Here is a 23,538-nt window from a genome sequence, read left to right as displayed (position 1 = left end):
GGAAGCGGAACTTAGAGGCTCTCCCATCCCGCTCCACGCATTCCCACAGTGCTCCGCGACAGCCACTATGGAGGCCGGCAGGACAGCTGTACTTCGCGTGAAGCGGAAACGCAGCGCGGAACCCGCCGAGGCTCTTGTTCTTGCTTGTAAACGCCTCCGGAGGGACGCAGTCGAGTCAGGGGCCCAAAAGACGCCTCCCGAGGGTCTGGAGAAAGAAGCAGAGAATAATGTCTTCCAGTTGGTGGCCACCGTGCGCTCTCAGGTATTGGGCGGGGATGGAGACGGAGTGAAGGGAATCTTAGGGCGCAGCCAGGATACAAGTGTATTCCTGACCCCTACACGAACCCCTTTCTTAACGCCGGCTCTCGTCTCCTACTGCCCTCTAGGAGGAGCCTGTCCAGCCGCTTTTGCGGGCGGCTCTGCACCCGTCCCAGGGCAGCCAGCAGCGTATCCGCCGCGGCCTCCGCTCGTCGGTTCGGGAGATTCGGCAGGAGGGCCGCTACAGGGTGGTCTCTAACCGTCGATCCTTGGTAATTCCCTTGGACGGCCGAGAGTCCGAGGCCTTGCGGGGAAGCCCCAAAACCGACGACGCAGGCTTCCAGCTGTTGGATCTGGTCCACGAAGAAGGAGACCCAGAGACCGCTGCCGCCGTCTCCGGCAAAGTGAGTACACGCCCGAAAGAGAGCTGGGCTGCTTCGGACAGGTAGTGCTCGGAATCTGGTCGCTAAGTCAGCACACAGTAAGATGTACACCGCTTCGCCTTTTATCAGTAGATGATCCCTCCAGCTGGTTAGTCTCGTTTTTACAGATTAAGTTATCCATTTCACAAGTCTTTACTGAGCACCCACTATGTGCCAGACATTGTCCTTAGGTTCTGTGGCTAAAACAGTGAGGACCTAACATTCATATAGAGGAGAAAAACAAGTACATTCAGTGTCAGATAGTGGTGTAGGCTGAAAGGGGGGCAGGGGAATCAGGAAAGAGTGGTTACATTTCAGAGGTCTCACTGAAAAGAAATATTTGAGTGAAGACTTGAGGCAGGTGAATTGTAGGGCATTGTGAGTATCTTGGGGAGGGGCGTTCCAGGCTGATGGCCTGCAAGCACAAAGGCTCTGAAGCCAAGTTTGTCTGATGTTTTCAAGGTCAGTGTGCCTGGAGCCCGGTGAACTGAGGGAGAATAGTAATAAGGAATTTGGGGGAAGGATAACTACCAGACCCTGTAGGGACTTCTAAGGACCCATTGCCTCTTCATCCTGAGATAGGGCATTACTGGAGGATGTTGAGCAAGGTAAAGATAGAGCAGATGAGAAAACGCATCAAAGGGAGGTTAAAGGACTAGTCTTGGGTTACATATCAAGTCTGAGGCAGATTTAGGGAATTAATTCTTCGTTGCTCCAAAGTCAAAAGGAACTAGAGATGTCACTTTTGGGGCAGATTCTTGACCAACCTCAAAGCTATTTTAAAGGAAAGCTCTGGCTCTGACTCACAAGTCCTCAGTCCTCTGTCCAGCAGATTATGCAGCCATATTTGTTACATTTTTTCACATTTCCTACAATAAACATATTTTCATAAATTATTTTTAAGTCTAGTCTGTGTATGTTTACCTGTATTTCAGTTATACTATATATAGCATTTTCTACCATTAAACATATATATAAGTACTTTCCCATCTTGCCAGTCTTCGTGGTTATTAATTTAAAGGTCCAGGCAGTTGTGTAGTCAGTTTTCCTGCATTTGAAAATGGAGATAAAAGTACCTACCTCATAGGGTTTTTGTGAGGATTAAATGTGTTTAAACCAACAGTAGCTTTTGTTAATACCACAACTGTCTGTTCCGTTGAATTATTTCCCTAGGGTAAATCCTGGGGGTGAGATTACTAGATAAAAATGAACCAAGACTTCTCACTTTTTCATATTTCCTTTTAAGTAGCACTTTATTTGCTTAAAACTTAAATGTTGTCAATTTAAGGAAAAACTCATTATACTAGAAATGCTATCACTAATTTTGTATTTCTTTAGCATTCTGGATGGCTTTAGAGTCCAAACAAGAAAAATAAATTTAAATGGTTTAAAAATAGGCCCAAAGCTATTTCTGGAATTCCTGATATGTAAAGCCATGCTGTTTTCCAAAACACTGCCATCAATTTTAAGCACTAGAGTCACGTACTGTTTTAATCACAGCCTTGCCAGCAGTGCTATCAACCTTTCTCCGGGTAGTCTTACTGGGCATAAAACCTCGTCTGTGTTCACCTTAAATTCGTGTTTTTAAAATAATTACTCTGCAACCATTTTTGATGTGTTTATAGTTTGTATTGCCATTGTTGGGAAAATTTGTGTTCACATCCTTCAGTTTATTAGTTTTTCTTATAAAACTGAGCTATTTGATTTGATTCCATTGAACATTGGTTTACTTTTTAAAAGTATCTGACTGGTAGCTGATGATTCAGTCTGGTTTGAGCTGCACAGCCTCCTGTGATGAACCTGTTGAGAGGGGTCATTTGCAGCATGTCCCTTTGGTTTCCAAACTGACCTATGCTACCCTGGATAATGCAGCCTATTGCCCCCAGAGTACATCTTAACCTGGGCTAGTTCCATTCTGGGGCAGTCCATCTTGAGCTATTTCTGGCAGGAAAGAGATTATAGGGGAATCCATTCCTGGTTGTGATTAAAAGCAGGATGTCAGTGTGGGTAAGTGAAGTGGTGGGTGATGGCTGGTCGTAGTCATCAAAGCCCAGGAATAGCTCTTAGGTCACTATAGGAGGCCACACAAAATGCAGACCCATTTGGAGGTCAGCTATAGCAGTGCTTTTGTGGGCCTGCAGATCCTCAAGGGGAGACCATCATACCAAAGGAGCTCAGGAAGACCCAGGGGTAGACTCAACAGCTCTGGTGGCCCTCCCCTCTCCTTAGGCCAGTAGTCTTCACACATGCTATCTTACATCAGCCGAGCACAAAAGAGTAGGAGTCTCTCTGACTACACATTACTTTTTTAGAGATACTTGGTTTTCTAATCTTAGAGCTAATTAAGAAACTAGTAGGTCCTGGATAAGATTATTGACTCTTAACATATAGAACTCTAGGGAGGGTTTCTTCCCCCAACCCTTAGGTTCCTTCTCTTTGAACATCCATATTTTATCTCATCCATGTTATCTGCTATTTTCTGTACCAGGCATCTGACCCAGATGTGATCCTCTGCAATTCTGTAGAGTTGATCCGGGAGCGGCTGACTGTATCTGAGGATGTACCAGGTGCTGGGCACCAAGAGGAACAGAAGGATGACTATGTATATGACATTTACTACCTGGAGACAGCCACTCCAGGGTGGATTGAGAATATCCTCTCTGTGCAGCCCTACGACCAGGAATGGGAGCTGGTAAGGAAACCCAAGAGGACGAGGGGCACAAGGCAGCCTGAGCAATCCTCTAGTCAGTGTACTTTCCCTCCCTGGATTATCAAATCCTGATCAACATTGTTCTTAGTTCTTCTTGTTCTTGCTGAAAAGGAAAAATTTATTCTGAATGCCTTCTAGGAACCTGAGTTTAACACAGGTAATTTTGGGAGAATCTACATTTATAATTTTTGCTGCTAATGAATCTTTTACAAGGTTTGTGATACCATCTTTATTGTTTATACCTACCCACACTCTGGAGGGAAAAAAAGTATGGCAGCTTATAATAAAATACAGACAAGATAAAACCAGAAATTTTAATAGGAATTTTTTAATTGTGTCATATAAGGGGGGAAATCTTGGATTAAGAAAGCTAACTTCCTGACAATTCTTAAATTCTAAAACAATTAATGAGAGAAGATAAGGTGGTACCTGTTATATTCTTATGAGAAAAGCACTTTATTCCTCACCTATACTATAACCATAATCTGAGTCAGGCACCCACCTTGGACCTTGCGTAGCCCCTCCTTTTGCCTTCCTGCCCCCTCACACTTGGGTTTTGCTTTTGATCTTTGGCATCACCCACAATGCATCTAATCCTCTCCCAGCTAGCTGCCCTGCAGCAGTTTGAACATCACTGCCACCACCTGCTTAGAGCTGTCTCTCCGCACCCTGGGACATTCCTTTTTGGTGAAGTTCAATCTATCCCACCAGGAGTGTGGTGCCTGGAGCTTGACTTGGGAGTGGAGTAGGGCCAGTATCTCCCTCTTGTGACTAAGCATAGCCTCTTGTGCAGCAGAGACAAACTAATCCAAGGCCGCCTCTTTTCCACATAGCACACTTAAATGTTGTTGCTCCGGTTTGGTTTGCTAAGAGCATAACCTTAGATGTTTTGACTTACACTCATGTTTGTGTTGAGACGTGCAGGTGAATGATGACCAAGAACCGGAGGACATTTATGAAGATGAAGATGATGAGAACAGTGAGAACAACTGGCGCAATGAGTACCCAGATGAGGAGAGCAGTGACGGAGATGAAGATTCCAGAGGTAGGTGGCTGGCAACCCTGGATGGAGGGACCACTGGGACCCAAACTGAGGCATGAGCACAACTGTGACAGGTCCATCCGAACTGGCTTTTCTTCTTCACCGTTAGGCTCCAGTAGCTCAATCACAAGCTCTTGGAGCTAGGAGAAACCCAGGGACCAGTGTTTCCAGGGGGTTATTAGAGGTGTAATGTCTGTCAGGTGTGGGCTCAAATCCTTAGTTCTGTCATTGCGTAGCAGTGGGTCTTGGGCAAGTTGCTTCACTTCATTGAGCCTCACTTTCTCTCCAGAAAATGAGAATAGTGCCCCAACTTCAGTGACTGAGATTAAGTGAAACATCTGGTTCAGTATCCCTTTCCCTGCTTCGATCTAAGAAAGTATTGTACAGGTTCTTAGTGCCAACAAAAAGAATTTCTTTGAGTCTGTTAATGGAGGATAAATAATCAAGTTATGTAATATTCTATGGGGAAAGTGCCTTTTAAAAGGGGCAAGTTTTTTTTATTTGTTCTAAATTCTCTTTATAGAACAAGTTTTTTTTTCTCAAGGATTTAAAATTTTATTTATTTATTTGTTTTTAGAGAGAGGGGAAGGGAGGGAGAGAGGGAGAGAAACACTGATCCGTTACCTCTCGCACGCCCCCAACTGGGGACCTGGCCTGCAACCCAGGCATGTGCCCTGACTGGGAATTGAACCCGCAGCCTTTCAATTTGCAGGCCAATGCTCAATCCACTGAGCCACACCAGCTAGGGCTGAACATATATTTTTAAATGGTGAACAACAAAAAAATAAAAACCTTTTGAGCAGGGAAGGGGCTCTCACAGTCACCTAAAAAAATCATGCAGTTGGAGTCTGTGCCTATTATCTCATTCTAGGCTCTGATGAATACAACAGCCTCAGTGAAGAGGAAAGAGGCAACAGCAGACCAAAGGTGTGGAGCAGATACCCTTTGGATGTGCAGAAGGAGTTTGGCTATGACAGCCCCCATGACCTGGATTCGGACTGAGGATCCTGTGATCTCCATGAGGTTCTACACAGGCCCTTGAGGACTCTTGACTGCAGTGTCAGCTGCCTGTTGATGGGTTTCCTAGCGAAACACATGGGGGAAAAAGCATGTCCATCAGCACCATATCCTACCACTGAAAATCTGTGCTGGAGGAGAGGGTCTTTCCACTAATAGTAGGTCCTCTTTGCCTCAATCAAGTGACCCTAGAGTCTAGGGGACCAAAAAAAGCCACAAAAACGAAGCTTCCCGGCTGAGGTATTTTCCCACTGTTCTCCTATGCTGAAGCTACTGCGTGAAGGAGAAGCTCCTGTTTTATCAGAACTAAGGTTCAGCTTTCCCATACCATGCCAGGCCACTTGCCTCCCATAAAAGCCTGTTTCTTTTGAGAGAGGAAATCTAGGACTACAGTAGGTCCCTTGTAGCAGCACAGACTGGAAGGTAATGGCCATTAGGAAAGGACGTAGAGTCTGCCTGAGATGTGAGGGGTTTTAGTTATAGTTGTCTGTCTCCCTGCTTCCTATGATAATGGTTGTAAAGATTGCTCTCTGTCCTTAGCAGTGATGCCAAGGAACAGAGGATGTGTGAATGTGATATTGTGTATTTAGTAAAAACACTTTAAATATGGGAGTGTGTAATTCCTTCAAAACCCTTTAAATCTGAATGTATTAGGTGGTTTCCCATTGTGCTTCCTCTCCCGCACCCCACCAAAAGTGGGATATTAGCAAGATGGAAGTTCCAGAATTGACCTTAGACACTAAGGACTTATGGCCAATTAAGGAGAGGACAGCACATCCTATACTTAGCTTTCCATTGAGAAATATTTAACTATTTATAGCACTCACAAAACTACAAACAGGACCAATTGTTTTTTTGTTTTTTTTTTTTTACCAGAACTTGTATATCTTGTAAGCAAATTCTCTATCCCTACCCCTTCCCAACCACAGATGCCTTAACTCTGAGTTGGCATTTAATCCTCTAATGTAACATTATCCAGTGAAACTTTCTACAAAGATAAATATGTTCTATATATGCACTGTGCAATAGTATCCACTAGCCATATGTGGCTGAGCACTTTTAATGTGAATAGTGCAACTGAGGAATTAAAATTTTTGATTTTATTTAGCTACTTGTGGCTGGTAGCTACTGGATAGTGCAGGTCTAGGGCAATTAATACACAGAACCTTCTATTCAAGATGTGCCCTCTTGCCCTGTGACACAGACTCACTGTCACGTGGGAAGGGAATTACACAGGGATATGTCTTCCCACTTCTTTTATTTATTTTTGAAATTTTTTAATTTAAACTTCCCACCTCTTCTAACGTTTCATAAGCATCTCTACTATTCCATCCTGCCTTCACCCATTCTTTCACTCTTATGTTTATTTTTCAAGTCTTATCTACATTAGTTCCTATCTACATGGAGTTAAGACTGCCCAAATGATTAAATTTTATGTGTATGTGTTCTCAGGCTCTACTATTGCAGCTATAAAATCAACAGGCTATTGGTTTCCCACGCTAACTATCCACAAAAGTACAATTCAGTGTTGCAAGTAAGAGGCAGCAATTTAAATGTCCAGTATTAGTCATCTTAGTCTCCTGTAGGCGCAGAAACGAAGGATTAAAAACCACTCTGTACCATTATAATGTGCTCACTGCTATTTATGTACTCATTAAGATTTGCCAACATTAAACAGCTGACAACTTCACAAACTGTACCCACTGCAGAAGGGATTAGCACACCAGGAGGACTGAGGTTGATGAACAAAAACTTCATGGAAATTAATTCCACCATGAAGCTTGAGTGGAGGAAGTCTCTAGCTCCCCTCCCACAGGACAGTTCCTGGGAAAAGTCTATATCCAGCACAGATGGGAAGAATGCAGTCACCATCCAGTAATGAGAGGAGGGTGACATGGCTCACTAAGCAAGTATCAGGGCACCTGGGGTGTGAGGCCCTTGTTTCCCCCGAGAGCCACTGGGAAGCAGCAAGTTCCTGGGATTAGCTGGTCATGCACTTGAGTGGAGAAAGCTAAAGCCTGGCTCAGGGATCCTCAAGTGCATTGTGCTTAAAAGATTAGCTCTGGAGGACCCCTGGAACAGATGCCAGCTTGGCTCAGACAGAAGTGTTCATATAGACCAGGCGAGTTACCCTTTGCACAGCACTCCCTGTTGTCAGACAGGAATCGGCTGTGCAAATCCCCTACCCATGATAGTAGGAGTGTACCCCTATGTTCTCACAGATGCTTGCCCCAAACCAACAGTAACTGAGCATGCTCCCCTAAGTTGTCTTTATTGAGCAAGGATGACCTATCCCCTTTGAGATGGGCCAGTATGGCGAAGAAAGATGGTCAGAGAGGAAGATTGCCTCGTAGTTCTTGTCTTTTCCCTTGAACAATTCCAAAACCTAAGGACAAGCCCACAGGGCATGCCAACCAGCAGGTTCGTCGGGGCCCAGGATGACAGTCTGAAGACATCACAGGACAGCTGTACAATCCAGTGCAGCCATGCTGATATGAAGGAGCATCCATTAGGCCAACCTGCTCTGGCCTGACCTGGATGCCAGAGAGCAGCCTGAGTACCAGAATTAGTTGTTTCCGGTCATGCACTGTGCTGAGGAGCCAGACTGAGGTTGAAGCAGCTTTTTTTTCCAGTCTTCACGATCTCCACAGGAAAAAAAATAGAAGTCCCCACAACTACAGTTCAAGGTCTTCCTGAGACAAGCCCCCACCAGACCTCGCACCAGGAGGCGGGTGGGAGAGGAGTGCACTATCCTGCTGATCCACACCAAGGCAGCTCAGTGTAAACAAAGCCTGGTGTTGGGAACAGAAGAGGATGCAGCCTGGTCTGAGGTTTTCAGAAAAAGGAAACAACCACCTCTAGCACCAAGGTGGGCTTGCATGGGTCTGCACAGCAGACCCTCACACCGACCTTTACAGAGGGGAACAAGCTATTTGGTGGCTTGGGTCCATGAGACATTAGCAGTTAAAAGAATCCAGGTGATCCACCTGAAATCTATAAGTTTCTGTCCTCTTAAAGTTCGTACCAGAGACCCTGAGATTTACTTTTATCAACTGGAACAAAGACAAGGTCTCAAGTAAAACAGTATTATCCTTCAAAATAGCAGTATTGCCAGATTTCTGACTCATGAATTGCTTCACGTATTCTTGCTGAACTAGAGCCAGGTGCTTGTAACATGTGACCCATCTATACTAAAGTGTAACAGTACATGAATAAAAAATATCTTTAGAATTAACTTTTGTAGGTAAGACTTAACAGAAGATTGTGCTAAAACCAAGCAAAATCTGCAGCCGGTCTGACCCACCACCTCGTAGAGACACCTCTTAAAGACAGAGGGACTCAGCTTTGGTACTTTGGATACAGTCTTCTCCCCAGGGAAGGATTTTGAACCAAAGGAAGAAATGGTAGCTTTTAGGCCTCTAAAGTCAGGTGCCTGGACCTAGTGAGAGGAAAACTTCCCATAGAAACAGCCCCTTTGTAGAGACTCCTGATTCAAACAGATACCAAGCTCAGAAAACCACCAGCTACACCTATTAACCTAGCCAGCACTCTTCTTCCCCCAGTGCAACTTAGCAAGAGTCTGTATGGGCTGCATCACCCACCTGGAACAAAACCCAACAGCCCGTACCCAGGCTCCACCACCACCACCACCACCCCGCTCTGCAGTCCCCACCTTCAGGCTGGCCTCAGACTCAGAGTCTTCCCATAGCTTACCAATGAGAGTGACCACCCGAGCCCCCTTACACAGTGTGGGTCAACAGGCTCCTTCAGTTCAGGAGGGCTGGGGCCACACAGTCTTGTCATCTGGACTTTGGTGGCTGTGGCCACAGCGCCTCAGGGGACTTCACCTCTGGCTTCTAGTCAGTTTTCCGCTCAGCCTTTCCCTCTTCAGCTACATCTAGCTCAGTCAGGACGCAAAAGCAAATTTGCTGGGTGACACTGGTGACAGCAGCTACATGAAGAAAGAAGAGAATTCAGCAAACACATTCAGCTACAACTCCAATCTAAACAGCACCAGGCTGATTAAAGCACATCTGAGGCTCCCCCGACTTCTCCCTTGAGTAGCCTGTGCCAGGCTTTGCCTCATCCCCAACAAGCCTCAACACCCCCTGGCCATGCACGATTCCTCATCTTTCCACACAGATTGCACTTTCTGGAAGTAGTGTTTTAACCCCAAAATAGGACCCTAAAGATGGAACTAGTAATCATATCAAGATACAAAAGGAAAAAGTCAAATGGGGCAGCCATGTCTCAAGGCCTCCAGCACTTCACTAGTATGGAGGAAGCTGGTAGCCACTCCTCCCACCCCACCTCTCCATCCATCTGTGTGTGTGTGTACACACACACACACACACACACACACACACACACACACCCCGGCCACACACACACACACACACACACACACGGACACACACACACACACACACACACACACACACACACCGACCCACCCCCCGGCCAGTGAGTGATAGGTAAAGAAGCTCACCCAGGATATTCCGAACAAAGAGTGGCCTCCGGGACTCTGGCAGGTAAATACCCAGGAAATAGACAGGGACTCCAGAGAGGGCAATCCCAATGCCAATGAGGGAATTGATGGTGTCACCAAAAAGAGGCACAATCACCAGAAACAAGGAGCATATGCAGAACACGATGGGAAAGAACAGGCTCAGCTGAAATGGAAGGAGGTGAAACATTAAAGTGGGATGGGGGAACAGGGTTTTGGGAAGAAGACACCTTGGGGAGAGGGCCCATCCTTCCTAGTCTGCCCAGGACCACTGACCTTGAGAGGCCGGGGCCTCTTGGGCTCCTTCCAGCGAAGGTAGAGCTGTCCAGCAACAGACAGGCCCACAAAGAACCAGTAGCTGAAGCTGAAGTAGTTGATGAGCAGGAAAACATCCTCCACGATGAGGTAGATGAGTGTCATGGTGCACTGGAGGGGGAGAGAGGGAGCAGGAGAGGGCAATGTCACAAACGGACCCCACGAGACTCCACCATCCAGCAGTCAGCACCTGATCTGCTAACTGCTGATTTAGCTTCCCCAGATTACCTCCAGTTCTCTTCAGTGACCCCTTGGCATCAGAAAGGTCCACTCTCCACCTTAACCTTCAAGGTGGCATCTCTCCCTCTTCTGTTGGGGGGGCCCTTCCTCCACTCAGTGCCTCCCTTCTTTTTGCAAACACTCCAGTAACAAGTCAGACTCCTTATCCCTTCTGATGGCAGACAGTGAGGCCCTCCCCATTTCAACCACCAACCTCAACATGAATCACAAGGTGCCCTCCAGGCCTTTACACACGGGTCCTAACTACCTGGCATACAAATGGGCAAATGCCTCCAGGACCATCTCTTGTCCTGGCACCTTAGAAATGGAGATTAGCAAAATGGATCCATACTCCAGAATTTGCCCTCTGGAACAAAAGAACTCTGGAAGACAGAAGTCAGGACTATAGTCCTGGGACAAGGTCAGATTTGCTTAAACTTCAAGAATATGGAGTTCCCAACACCTATCTTTGCACCCCAGATTATCAACAAAGGATTTAAAACAAAAAGGGTCCATTCTGGGGGAAGTAAGGGGACCTTGTATTGAGGGGAGAAAAGTACGGTAGGAGGTGATTAATTTAAAAGATACTGTCAGGTCTCCCCAAAAGTTATAAATGCAATGCCATCGCAGTCAAAATATTAAGATTAATTTTTTTTGTTATTTTGACAAAATGATACCAAAGTTTATTAAGGCAAATAAATAAGAAAATTCCCAGGAAAATTCCAGAGGGAAATAAACTAAAGAAGTAGCCTCTTTGTTTTCAGATAGTCAGTATACAGTAAAGCTAAATAATGAAGCTTAGTGCTGACAGGGGGGATTAGTTGAGATGATGAAACATTGAAGAGGCATATCATTATACCTGGCATATATAAAGCACCTTAAAAATTACTTATTATTTTTATATTGTAAAAATTTGAACTGGAAAAGTGGATTATTTAATAAATTATATTGGCATAGTTGGATAGTCATTTAAGAAAAAATTAAGAGAATCCCCACCTCAGTCCATATGTCAAAATATAAATTCCAGATGAATCCAAAATTTAAACTTAATGAAATCATATAAGGCCTAATAACAAGAAAAATGAACTGTTTTTCAAATCCTGAAGTAAGGTCTTTTTTTCTCAGGGTCCCTATTAGCTTTTATTTATATAACATCTTAGTGCAAATTAGAAAATGGTGGTCCTGCCCTGGCTGGTGTGGCTCAGTGGATTGAGCGCTGGCCTGCGAATCAAAAGGTCACCAGTTGCCTGGTTGTGGGCCAGGTTCCCAGTTGGGAGCATGTGAGAAGCAACCAGTTGATGTTTCTCTCCCTTTCTCCTTCCCTTCCCCTCTCTCTAAAAATAAATAATTTTTTTTTAAAGAAAATGGTGGTCCTTCTTCAGGACTTGCCATCTGTCAGAATAGTTTCATAATTCACTAATTTTGTTGGAACAAAACACTTCACTGCCATCTACTATGTATGATTCTATGACGTCTATCAGATGAATAAAGGCCCCTGGGGTAGCTGGTGTATAACTGGTCTGGCTTCTTTTCTAAATATATTGAATAATATTTTTTCAAAGGAGGAGCTTGAAGAAGAAGTCACTGACATGTAAGAAAATATAGATGTCTTATAAGTTCATTTTTATATTCTTTTATAGAATTTGTCTTCTCTAATATATTTTACTTTTATATTTTAAAGTAATTTTAGAAAGAAGAAACACTCAGAAGCTCAGGAAAGCTAGTATACCTCCCACCCAACAGTCTTCTCACAAAGTCAGCAGGAGAGTACAGAAATACACCCTGTCCCCACAATCCTCCAGTAGACCTTACATTGAACAATAAAGCAGGGATGGGCGTGAAACGCTCAATGTGGATCATGGACAGAAGGTCTGGGAGGTGGCCCTCACGGGAGCCCACGAAGAACAACCTGGAGGGACAAGAAATGTGTCAGCAGGATCCTTTTACTCAGACAAACTAGGCTCAGAGCCCCAGAAAAAAGCAGGGGGCAGTCTCTCAGGAGCATTCCATGTTCTCTGTACATGTCCAGTCCAACCTACCCCCTTTACCCACAGATTCCTCCACCCTCTTCAGCCAGGGGCACCTCACCATTATCCATAAATGCGCTACCCCACTGTTACCCACCGATAGCCCCAGACACCACCATCACCCACAGACACCCCACTTCTCTTAATCACAGATACCCCACTATTAATGGGTGGCTTACCCTGCCATCACCTACTGGCACCCCAATCCATCCCACCAGAGGTACCTTCACCCTGCCATCCCAATTTCATACTTAACACAACAAACAGCTTTTTAAAGAAAAGCAGCCAGACTTCTGTTGTGTTCTCATGTATCTTCTCAGAGCTCTTGACATGTGACAGGCCAGAGTAAGTCTGGAGCTCAAAGAAACAACCCAGGCTTCCTCTCTGCACCTAAGGAGCCCTAGTGACTGGGAAACAGAGCAGCAGAGAAGTGAACACCACCCAGGGCAGCCCGCGTCATCACGGAGTGCGCAGCACTCACCAGGCTGGAGGGTGGGCTGGGGGAACAGAGAGCTTTGCAAGAGATGACCCACATCTGGGCTGGAAGAAGAGCAGCACTTTGCCAGAAGGTGAGCTGGGTGAGTGGGGAAACAGCATGGGCAAAGGCTAAAGAGGCCTGAAGGCGCAACAGTGTGGGCTCTTTGAAGGCTGGTGGTGCTAGAACGCTTGTAGTCCCCGGATGAGGTGTGTGAAGAGTATGCTGGGAAGAACTTGCATACTGTGGGATCTGAACAAGCGTAACAGCCAGCTGTGGCTCTGAAGTAAGGGCACATGCACCCACTGGGAGAGGAGGGTGGACGCCAAGGATAAATAAAACCAAGAAGCAAGGAGGGCTGACAGTCCACAAAATCACAACTGGACACAAAGCACATGTGGGGTGCATATTAAGTTTGGGATACTTGTGGGTTATCCAGGGGGAGCCACAGGAGTTGATGATATCACCTAGAAAGCTGGCATAAGGCAAGATGTTGGAGTTGGCTGATGAAGTTCATCGCTTGTACTAGGCAGGGAAGAAATGTGATAGAGGGGATGCCGGGTGGGAATAATGTGTAGGTGAGGAAAGGTGTCTAGTACAAAGCCAAAGAGAGCTGCATGGGTAGTAAAGAAGAACGGAAGAAGGGAACAGGCAGAAACAACTGTGCATTACCCGTCAGCACTGAAGTTCCCTTTATGTGCACGTCCAGGCTCTTACTCTCCTGAGTCCTCCTAAACCCCACCCGGTCCATGCCACGGGACAGCTGAGGAAGGTTATAAGGCACTTACGACCTAAATATTTGGGGACAACTGGCAAAGCCAGTTGGGATGTCTTTAGCATCAATAAGGATGAGGCTATGGGAAGCACCATCTTTGGGTGGGACAGCTTGTGAAGAGCTGCGTCAGGTGCAGCCTTGGCCAGAGCAGGTTGAGGTGACAGAAGATGACACCATATTCTTTTACAAGGACTTGACTTTTCTGTTACTCTGGTTGCCCCGGGGAGGCCCCAGATACATGGACTGGGGTGTCAAAACTAGTGAGAAGAATGACTAGGACAAAACTTCCTCTTATCCTCCTATCTGTTCATGTGGCATGTATTTACTGAATGCCTATTACACTCCTGGCCTTGGAGATAGCAACACTTACAGGGTGAGTGGAAGAGAAATCAGGAACAAAGCCTTCTCAGCTACCAGAGTCACAGAAGCCACAGGAATCATTTCACAAGTACTGTAAAGGGTTGTCAGTAACACTTGCTTCATGGGTCCAGTAGAATAAGAACTACCCTTAATAAGAACATTTTTTAGGTAACAGAAGCCAAAGTGTAATGGATAGAAAAATGAATGACACCTGAAAGTAAACTTTTCCCTCAAGAAATATATCCAGTAAGGAAGAGGGGAGATGAGAAAAAGCTATTTTGTGGCTTCTGTAAGTGGAGATGAAAGAAGCTCGTGCACAGATGGCTCCAAGCGAACACCCACCCAAGAGAAAGGCCAACTGATGAAGCAGAGTGCTGAAAGGGAAGTGTGCAACCTTGACACCAGGTAGAAGAATCAGCCCGGCAAGGCGGACTGCTCCTTTCTCTGAAACAACAGGAAGCACAATCTCTGCACAGAGAGAACAAGGGCCTACCTCTTGGCCTCAGTGCTTTCTGTAAAGTGAGGGACAGAATCATCCTGTACCAAGAACTGGTACACAGCAAGTGCTTGATAATCCTGGACTTGTACCATAACCCACAAAGCCTAGAATCTGGTCCCCAACAGGGTTCCTACTCCAAGCTATTAAGTTCCTTCTTTCTACCTCCTATCAATCTGTCCTTCTGTCCTTGCCTCAGATGGAAACTGACACACAAACATCTGCACAAAGGCAAGCACAGGCATGCACATAGATGTGTGTATACACACACACCCTTGTATTTCTAAGAGAGGGTGAAGTGAAAAGAAGAGCTCTTATGGACTTGACTGGTATAGCTCAGTGGGTTGGGCATTATCCCACAGACCTAATGGTCACCAGTTTAATTCCCAGTCACGGTACATGCCTGGGTTGCAGGCCAGGTCCCTGGCTGGGGGTGTGCAAGAGGCATCTGATCAATGGTTCTCTCACACATCAATGTTTCTCTCCCTCTCTTTCTCACTCCCTTCCCCTCTCTCTAAAAATAAATAAAATCTTAAAAAAGAAGAGCTCTTATGGGCTCACCTAAAGCCTCAAAGAATAATGGAGTCTATTAGCAGTGAAGCAGAGGCACACTACCTTGATGAAGCAAAGATAGATGCATTGAGGCCCCCAAAGCAGGACAGGGCAACAGCAATGGGAATGATCCAGCTCATTACACCAAAGGTCCGGTCAGCAAATGTCTGGGGACAGAACAAAGAAGGTGCACTCAGCATAGGACAGGGTTTCATAAGCCTCCTGCACCAATGCTGTTAGGTCAAACACAGTCACTGCTGAGCAGCCCACCCTCTGGCCTATACTTATTACTTTGCCCTTCAGAGCTGGAGTGGCTGCAGAAAGACTGGGCCACTCATTATTATAAAATGATGAGCAAATGGGGATCCCAAGACACTCACCACAGCCACAGCATCGCTGTCAAGGACATCTGAAATGTTCAGCACTGTGTAATAGGCCACGTTGGTCAGAATATAGATGACCGTCACAACTGGCAGAGAAATCCCAATGGCCAGGGGCAAATTTCTGTCAGGACAGGTGAGACAGGACTACCTAGAACCAACCTCTCCTTGAGGTCACAGTTCCTTGGCCTCTGGATCTTTGAGGCACTTCTTCCTCATGTGGCCTAGGATGGGTATGTATCCCATGCCCCTGGGCTTGTGTGTGTGTCTGTGTGTGTGTAGGTGTGTGTGTGAGAGAGAGAGAGAGAGAGATGAAGTGAAGGTAGCTCATGATCAATATTTGATGCACGCCACACTAGACCTCCCCCCCCATCGAAGAAGGAGCAAATGTCCTCTAGGGACTAGAGGCCAGGCTGAGGCCCTGGCTGCCCAGAATAAACTTCTGGCTCCCCAGGCCTCAGTATCAGTACCACAGAGCAAGGTCCTAGCACCTTAGCCCCTGCTGGGTCTGCTGCTGCCCACTGAAGGACATCTCCTGGAGGAAGGACCCTGGTGTCCTCCAGTAGGCACATGGGGGCGAGGAGCCAGAGGCTTTCCTGCTGTCCCTCTTTCCCATCCTAACCCGTAATCCTTAATCCCTCCGATCTGGAGCAGGAGTAGGGAGGGATGAAAGATGGACGGACAAGCGGAGGGAAGAGGGAGAGCTTGCCCTCTGCCAGCAGGAGTCCCAGCCACGTTGGGGAGTGAGAGCTGGGGAGTGAGAGGGTGAGCCCACCTTTACCTTTCTGGGTTTTTGATTTCTTCTGTTACAAAATTAAGGGTATCCCAACCTGAGTAAGAGAAGAGGGCAGAGTAGAGGGCGAGAGAGAGTTTTCCCATGTCCCAGGAGGAACCCTCAAAGGCGTCCTGAAAGTGCTCAGAGTGTCCTGTCGGAGCAAAGGTCAGTGGGGGTTCAGAGAGGAAGAAGAGAAAGAAGGAGAAGCGGGGAGGAGAGATGGAAGGTATAAGGAGAAGGGACAGATGGGGGAGAGGGTAAGAAGGAAGAAGGGAAGATGGAAAAAAGGAGAAAGGAGGAGGGTCAAGAAAAGAAGGGAAAAGCAAGAGGAAAGGGGGGAGGAAAAAAAACATAATTTAATACCAAAAGAATGACAATGACCAGTTCCCTATACTTTATCACCCCCCCACCCCCCCACTGCCTTAGGAAAGCTCATACTCCTTTAGGAAAACTAGACAATTTCAGATAAAGAAGGGCACTCCTATCTGCCTCGGATATGACGCCTGTTCCAAAGCCCTAGTGAATTTCCAGTTCCTGGGAGTGACCTCACAGTAGGCCACAACTCTTCCTCCTATTTTTAGAAGGCACCCTGTTTATCACAAAGGAGTCATTTTTCACTAACAATCAGACCTCCCTGTGAAACTACCTCTCTTGTCCCAGACCACGGCACCATTTAGTCAAACAGGCTCCTCAGTCTCATGGAGAGAATTCTGCTGCTCTACTTTCGGCGGCCGTGGCTGGTTGGGGCGAGAAATCACAGGCTATGTAGGAACTGGGGTCTTATTTCTCACTGGGCCTGGGGTAGATCTGGGTCACCTTCACCCTTGAAGAACCAGCCTAAGCACTTGTCATTCTCCTTAGAGTCCTCCAGAGATGAAGGACTTGAAAGCCCAGGAAGTGGCACCCAGGAGAGAGACTTTCTGGACACACTGCAGGTTTAACAAGACCCAGACTTCTAAGGAAGCCTGCTGTCACCCCCTGCAGGAAGCCTAGACCCATCCCTCAATGTGGCAAAAAGGGCGGGGTGTGCAGCAAGAGAAGGGAAAACAGAAATGCCATGTTCCAGGTGTGTCAGTCACTACACAAAGCAGCAGTTCCTAAGGCACAGTGTGATCCCAGGATGTGTCTGAGACTCCAGGGACATCCAGTTGGCTGGCTGTACTAACTTAGCTCATGTGCACACAGAGGTGCTAGACCAGCTGCTTCAGAATTACCCAGGACACATCTTAAAAACACACTTATTTCAACTCCAAACCAACCGGAGTTTGATCCAACAGGGCTGAGATGGTGGTCTAAGTGCCCCAGGTGATTGTAAACAGCCACATTTAGAGACAGATGATGTAGAGAACTGGCTGTTAAAAGATCAAGATATCCTGGGCCTAAGGACTTCCCAAAGGACGCAGGAGATCTTGGGAGGCCTGTTACTCTCACTGCCAGTTTACTCTGATCCAGGAATAAAAATGCTTTCTAAAGCCAACCTGCAGAAAAATCAGTGCCAACTTCACAGTATTTTAATTTTTTTTTTTTTTACTTTGGAAGTAAATGCTGAATAAGAGCATGTCCAGATGAAATAACCAATGATTTCCAAACCCCATCCCCCCACACACATACCCTTCCACCCTTCTCAAGGAGGGCCAAGTTTTCCTACTTGCTTGCCTGGCAATCACAGACCAAAACTAGGAGCCAGCGGCGCAGAATTCACTCTATCCCCGCTGTTCACTTTTATGGCCTAATTATGACCCAGGTTTCAAGAGCTCCTAGGCCCTCAGCTGGCTTCTTGCAGTGCTCCGAGCCTCCTTAAAGGGAAAGCAGCCCTGAGGGAGGAGCCGACTTACGTCCATCTGGCCAAGCCAGCCCGGCCCAAGAGGCCCAGGAACAGATCTCTTGCTCTCCCTGACACAGTCTAGCAGTTACAAAGAGCCGAGCAGTAAAGCTAACAGAATCCCCCTGTCCTCCTCCTGGAGTCATCCACCCTCCTTCCCACCTCAGGCCCTTCTTACCCTGGCACAGTTTAACCAGGCCCATGACAATGATGGCAATGAGCGCTAGGACCTTAGCGTAAGTGAACGTATCCTGTACACGTGTGCCCCACTTGACATAGGCACAGTTCACAAATGTCAGCAGACCTAGAAGAAAAACCATAAAGTCACTGGCAGGCTTGAGCTGAGGGCACAGAAGCCCAACCTTTCTTTACAGAGTATATCATTTCTGCCCTATCTGCATGCGTGAACACATACTCATGAATTCCTTTTTTTTTTTTTTTTTTTTTTTTTTTTGAGAGCACGTTTATTAAAGCTGGGGACAGTGAAACAAGGAAGGGCTTAGGATAGAAGCAACAAGACAGAGCCTAGAACGGGCTGCTTTGGCTCTCTAGAAACATAGGAAAGTGAGCCACACACGGCTGGGTGGACTCACTGAGAAGTAAAAGTCACAGTGGCAGAAGTGAGCCCTGGTAAGGCTGCTGTCCGCTCACTGACAAGGCAGAGAAAAGGGAGCCTTAGAGACAGTTTCAGGGGGTTAGCTGGGATGAGCTGCTGCTGCCCGTTGCATTTAACACATGAGGATCTAAATCTTAATCACCACGGCTCCCGCCTCTCGTCTCCTAATCATTGAGTATCATGGGGCTCCCACTCAATAATAAAGGCAAGACTGTGAGTAACAGTGACTGTCGCCTTCATGAGACTTGAGGTCCTGAAGGCTGCAGCCATTCATTCATTCAACTATTATTTGTTGGATGCTCCATCTTGGCAAAGAATTGGGAACACAGTGGTAAATCAGGCATTACCTCTTAACCTCACAGAATTCATAGCCTGATTGGGAGAGACCATTTCAAGTCTCCAGGGGACCCTTAGAGTTTAGGAGATGCACGCCTGAGCGGGAGGAAAGGTGTGGGCGCGCTCCCAGGGCGGAAAGTGTGCCCATATTCATAAATTCTGACAACCAGAACCATTTTTGGAAATTCCCCTCAGGCCCCTCAGGCCCAAGAATGGTGGGCTTCACCCCATTCTTCTCGCAAGTGTCCAAACCACCAAAGGCACAAGATGTATCCATGACCATCTTAGAGAATAGAGACAAGAGAGGCCCATTAATATATGAGATGAATCTGAATGTAGGTGGCAGGTCACCTAGGAATTAAGAGACACAATATTTTGCATATAAGTACTTTAAAAAAAACTGTTAAGCCCTGGCTGCTGTGGCTCAGTGGATTGAGCGTCGGCCTGCAAGCCAAGTGTTGCTGGTTCAATTCCCAGTCAGGGCACATAACTAGGTTGCACGTCAGGTCCCCAGTCGGGGATGCAAGTGAGAGGCAACCACACAGTGATGTTTCTCTCCCTCTCTTTCTCCTTTCTCCTCTCTCTAAAAAATAAAATAAACAAATAAATAATTTTTTTTAAAAAAAGACCTGTTTAAAAAAAAAAAAAAAAACTGTTGTGTGCCTAACAGTTTCACATATATCCTCTCAATTAATTCTCATAATCCCAAAATTATAAACACTCTTACTCCCATTTTATAGATGAGAAAACTGAATGTGAGGCTACCTACCATTCCTAAGCTCACATGGACCCCACTGAGCTCCCCCAATCCCATTTCCATTCCACACACACCCCCAATTCTGGGTGAGGTCCATGGAGAAGTGAGCTCACCTGGGAGTTCCCTAGGCTCCAGTCAGCACTGCTGGCTTTATGTTCCAGTTCCTCACACACCTCAGTGGTACCTGGGCCCTGTGTTGAGGATCCCAGCACCTTATCCCTGCTAAACAGGGACTGCTCTGATCCACAGGGAAGACACAAAAACTATACATAAGGGGTCCCACAGAGACACTTCTAATTACTGACTGTAGTCTCCAAAAATAGAACTTTTGTATGAGCCTTGAATGTTATTATAAAATTTGGGGGGCTCACCCTCCAGACCACCTTTACCTGCTCCTACCTATTTTGCACTCTCCTTCAGCCAGACTCTCTCTTTACTGGTGGCAGATACACATGAACAAGAAATGCCATTCTCTCCTCCTCCTGCCACAGCCAACAGCAACTCCCACTTTCCAGGTCTAGCTCTAGCACCACTTCCTCTGGAAAACCTTCTCCAAACATACCAGCCAGTTGCTCACGGAGCTCTCTTTCCCTTTAACCCTACGGCATTCCCACTTCACAGCACAGCTTAGTGTCTCACGCTGTGATCATGTGAACATCTGTCTCAAGAAGCTCTCTCCCTCAGGCATTTGGGTGGTGCTTTCCCAAGGAGATCATAAATTCTTAGGCGGACACAAAAACATTTTGTTCTCTTAAGCTTATTGCCAAGCAAAGAGGGGAAATGAACTCTGGTTAGAATCAGGATGGTGATGGCTTTCACTTAATCACAAATTCCCTAGAACAAGGCAATTGTCAGAAGCTTGCACGTTCCTCTAGTCAAATAGAGGAAAGCCTAGAGCCAGCCTGTGGAAATAAACATGGTGGCTGCACAACCTCGAAGACACTTTTAAGAGCTTTCACTCGACACAGGAGCGTACTAGTCAGTCACGTGAGGCGGGGTTTCGGGGTGTGAGCAATGGTCAAGGGGAAGGGGAGAAGACCAAAGAATGCGTGCTGTTGGCCTGTCTTCCCTGCTAACTGAAGTTTGCTGTGTGGGGCAAAGCCTAGATCAGCTAACACAGGATTACCTAGTTAATAGCTGCTAGGAATCCACAGACCCTTGTGCAATACAGTAAGCATATTTTGAGGTACCTGCCTACCTGCCAGATCCCTTCTTGGGAATTGCTCTCCCTCCACTGTTGTGCCTGATCAAGCCAGACCCTGGACCAAGCTAAGCCTATTGGATCGTCTTTCCCAGGAACATGGAGGTGGGATATCAAGAGACTGAACCTATCTAATAGCAGCAGAGTTAGGACCACAGCAAGTCAAAGTCACACAGAGGTGGTAGACCAGCTGCTTCGGAATTTGGTAATAAAGAAATAAAAACTACAAGAAAGAGAGGAGGAAGCAGGACTACAGAAAGAAGAAGTGAGAGGGTGTACACCCTGTGAGAAAACGACTGACAGGGAAAGACACAGAATTACACCGGAGACAGACACAGAAGAGACAAGAGACAAAGACAAGGAGACAGAGACAGAGAGAAGGGGACAAAAAGGGAGAGAAAGGTGGACATACATGCGAAGAGACTGTCTCGTAACCGCCTGGCCGCACCCGCTGCTCCCCCACCTGTGGCATCAAGCAACACAGGGCCGGGAGATGGGGTGAGAAGCTGACATACTCCTTGGCCATCCAAACAGGCTCTCCCGCGCTCGCCTGCTGCTGCGCCTTCCCCAGCGCTGCTACCCTCTGTGCACACAGTGGGAGTCCAGCAGCTGGCGCCCAGGGGTGGGTGAGGGTGGCAGAAGCCCCTGCAGAGCCGCTTCTGAAAGACTGGCTGGAAGGGCACAGAAGAGCCTGGTTACAGTGGCTGCCTCTGGGGAGGAAGCCTAACGCTCGGAGAGGGAGGGGAACTTTTCCGCGGTGTACCCTTTTATACTTTGACTTATTTACCACGAACGCACGCTTCTTTCTCAATAAAAGTAAAAATACTTCCCAACATGTGGCCAGCACAGGAGCTCAGCACAGAAGCGGGGCCAGGAGCGGGGTGAGGGAGTGAAGGTGCCTGAGGCACGAAAGTTAAGGCGGCACTGGCTGTCAGAGGGCCACCTGGCAACCATGCTTAAATGCTGGCCCCAGGCGCCTTGCTTGCTTCACCCAGCTCTCAGCCCTGCCAGGGAACAGAGAGCTCTGGAAACAGTCTACCAAGCAGCAGTCAAGCATTTGGAATGTTTTCCTGATTCTAATTAAGAAACAAAATCTCAGCATCTGCTCCTCACCCCTCCACGCCTCCCAGAACTCCCCCTCATCTAGCAGCGTAGACTATCAGCACTCAAACACAGGACAACAGAGCTGGGCTCAGCTGCCACAGTGAAAACACCCAAGCCTTCTCTGCTCTCCCAATCTCATTTCCTTGCTGGAAAGCCTGCATCAATGAGTGTAGGATCCATGTGAAGGGTCTTTCGGGCTCTCTAGGGGCTTGTTGCTGAGAAAGGAGTGTTCATTCAAATAGCAGATCTAGACCCAACCCCAAAGCAGAAACAAATCCCCAAGTCTCTCTGCAGCAAAGACTGCCAGGTATCTTCTAATATCTGTTTCTCCATTTTTCCTTAGTAATAGAAATTTTAGCTGGAGTCATGGCTGCCCCAAAATAAAATTGACACTGCCCAGCCTGTCTTGCAGAGAAGTATAACCAGGTAACTAGGATCCTGCCTCGAGATGTAAGCAAAGTTTTATATAAATAAGACCTCAGAGAGTATCTTTAAACGGTGAGGCATGCCTTTCTTTGTCCTTTCTTGTGCGGCCATCCTCAACCATCGACTAGATGTCACATGCTGTAGATGGCAGAGCAGTAAAGCAGAAGAAAGAAACCTGGCTCCCTGAAGAACTACAAAGCCATCCTACGAGCCCCATATTCTACTTTTAACATGTGAGAGAAATTATTTCAACATGTGTGAGCCATGCTGCTTGTGGTCATCAGCTGTTTGAAACACAAACGAATCCTGAGTAGTGCATGTGCCCGCAGACAGACCTGCGCCTCTCATACTCTGATGAGGAGCTGGCCTGGCAACCTGAAGCCATAGTCCCAGTTATGCAAACAGTCACAGCTCTTCTTCCCACAGCAATGGGGAGAGGAAGGAACCCTTCCAATTCCTCCCACAGACAGGCTGGGCATTACTCAGGGACATTCAAGGACAGAGGAGTGTAATCCTTAACAAGAAGAAGGTGGGGAAAAGAAAAAAAAAGTGTGTGGGGCATGGGGGGGTATGACCATTTACAAGTATATTAGGAAAGACATGTTCTACAGCAGTCGAGAGAGGCAAACCCTTCCAAATGGAAATCCCTGTAATCAGGAGCTATCTCTTGGGATATATATGACTATGTAATGTACATGCTTTTTAAAAAGCCCCTTTGTTTTTAACTATACAAATATTCACATTTAATCTTAGTATCAAAACATTCAAACTACATATAGGGTCAGAGTACAAGGTCCTTGAACAACTATGGTCAGGGCCTAGTCCTCTTTAGAGCGTCACTGTCAGAACATGAAAATTGTCTATCCATAACAATGACTGGCCAAAATAGGGCCCCACTACCTGCTCAGAACCCTGCCCAGGCCTGAGTTCAAGACAGCAGGAGACA

General features: G+C 46.7%; 2 protein-coding genes across 2 annotated transcripts in view; one reads left to right on the top strand and one right to left on the bottom strand.

Annotated features, from left to right (window-relative positions):
• The first annotated feature begins 34 nt into the window (after positions 1–34).
• SLC7A6OS (solute carrier family 7 member 6 opposite strand) lies at positions 35–6,058 on the top strand. Its single transcript, XM_090261406.1, has 5 exons — positions 35–262; positions 387–662; positions 3,169–3,372; positions 4,315–4,435; positions 5,304–6,058. The coding sequence occupies exons 1-5, from the start codon at positions 68–70 to the stop codon at positions 5,432–5,434; spliced, it is 927 nt and encodes a 308-aa protein (XP_090117532.1). The 5' UTR covers positions 35–67; the 3' UTR covers positions 5,435–6,058.
• A 3,032-nt stretch (positions 6,059–9,090) lies between these two features.
• The window catches only part of SLC7A6 (solute carrier family 7 member 6), a 31,237-nt gene continuing 16,789 nt past the window's right edge, over positions 9,091–23,538 (bottom strand). Inside the window, exons 3-10 of the mRNA XM_090261404.1 lie at positions 18,331–18,456; positions 16,337–16,481; positions 15,556–15,679; positions 15,239–15,342; positions 12,303–12,399; positions 10,233–10,382; positions 9,939–10,122; positions 9,091–9,401 (exon numbers count right to left, since the gene is read on the bottom strand). Coding sequence (XP_090117530.1) covers positions 9,307–9,401; positions 9,939–10,122; positions 10,233–10,382; positions 12,303–12,399; positions 15,239–15,342; positions 15,556–15,679; positions 16,337–16,481; positions 18,331–18,456 — 1,025 coding nt within the window. The 3' untranslated portion in view covers positions 9,091–9,306. The remainder of the gene's footprint in view (positions 9,402–9,938; positions 10,123–10,232; positions 10,383–12,302; positions 12,400–15,238; positions 15,343–15,555; positions 15,680–16,336; positions 16,482–18,330; positions 18,457–23,538) is intronic.

The sequence above is a fragment of the Furipterus horrens genome, unplaced genomic scaffold (assembly GCF_987537825.1).
Source record: "Furipterus horrens unplaced genomic scaffold, mFurHor1.1.pri manual_scaffold_13, whole genome shotgun sequence".
Lineage (NCBI taxonomy): Eukaryota > Metazoa > Chordata > Mammalia > Chiroptera > Furipteridae > Furipterus > Furipterus horrens.
Note: the sequence above shows the minus strand (reverse complement) of the source record. Positions and strands in the feature narration are given on the sequence as shown.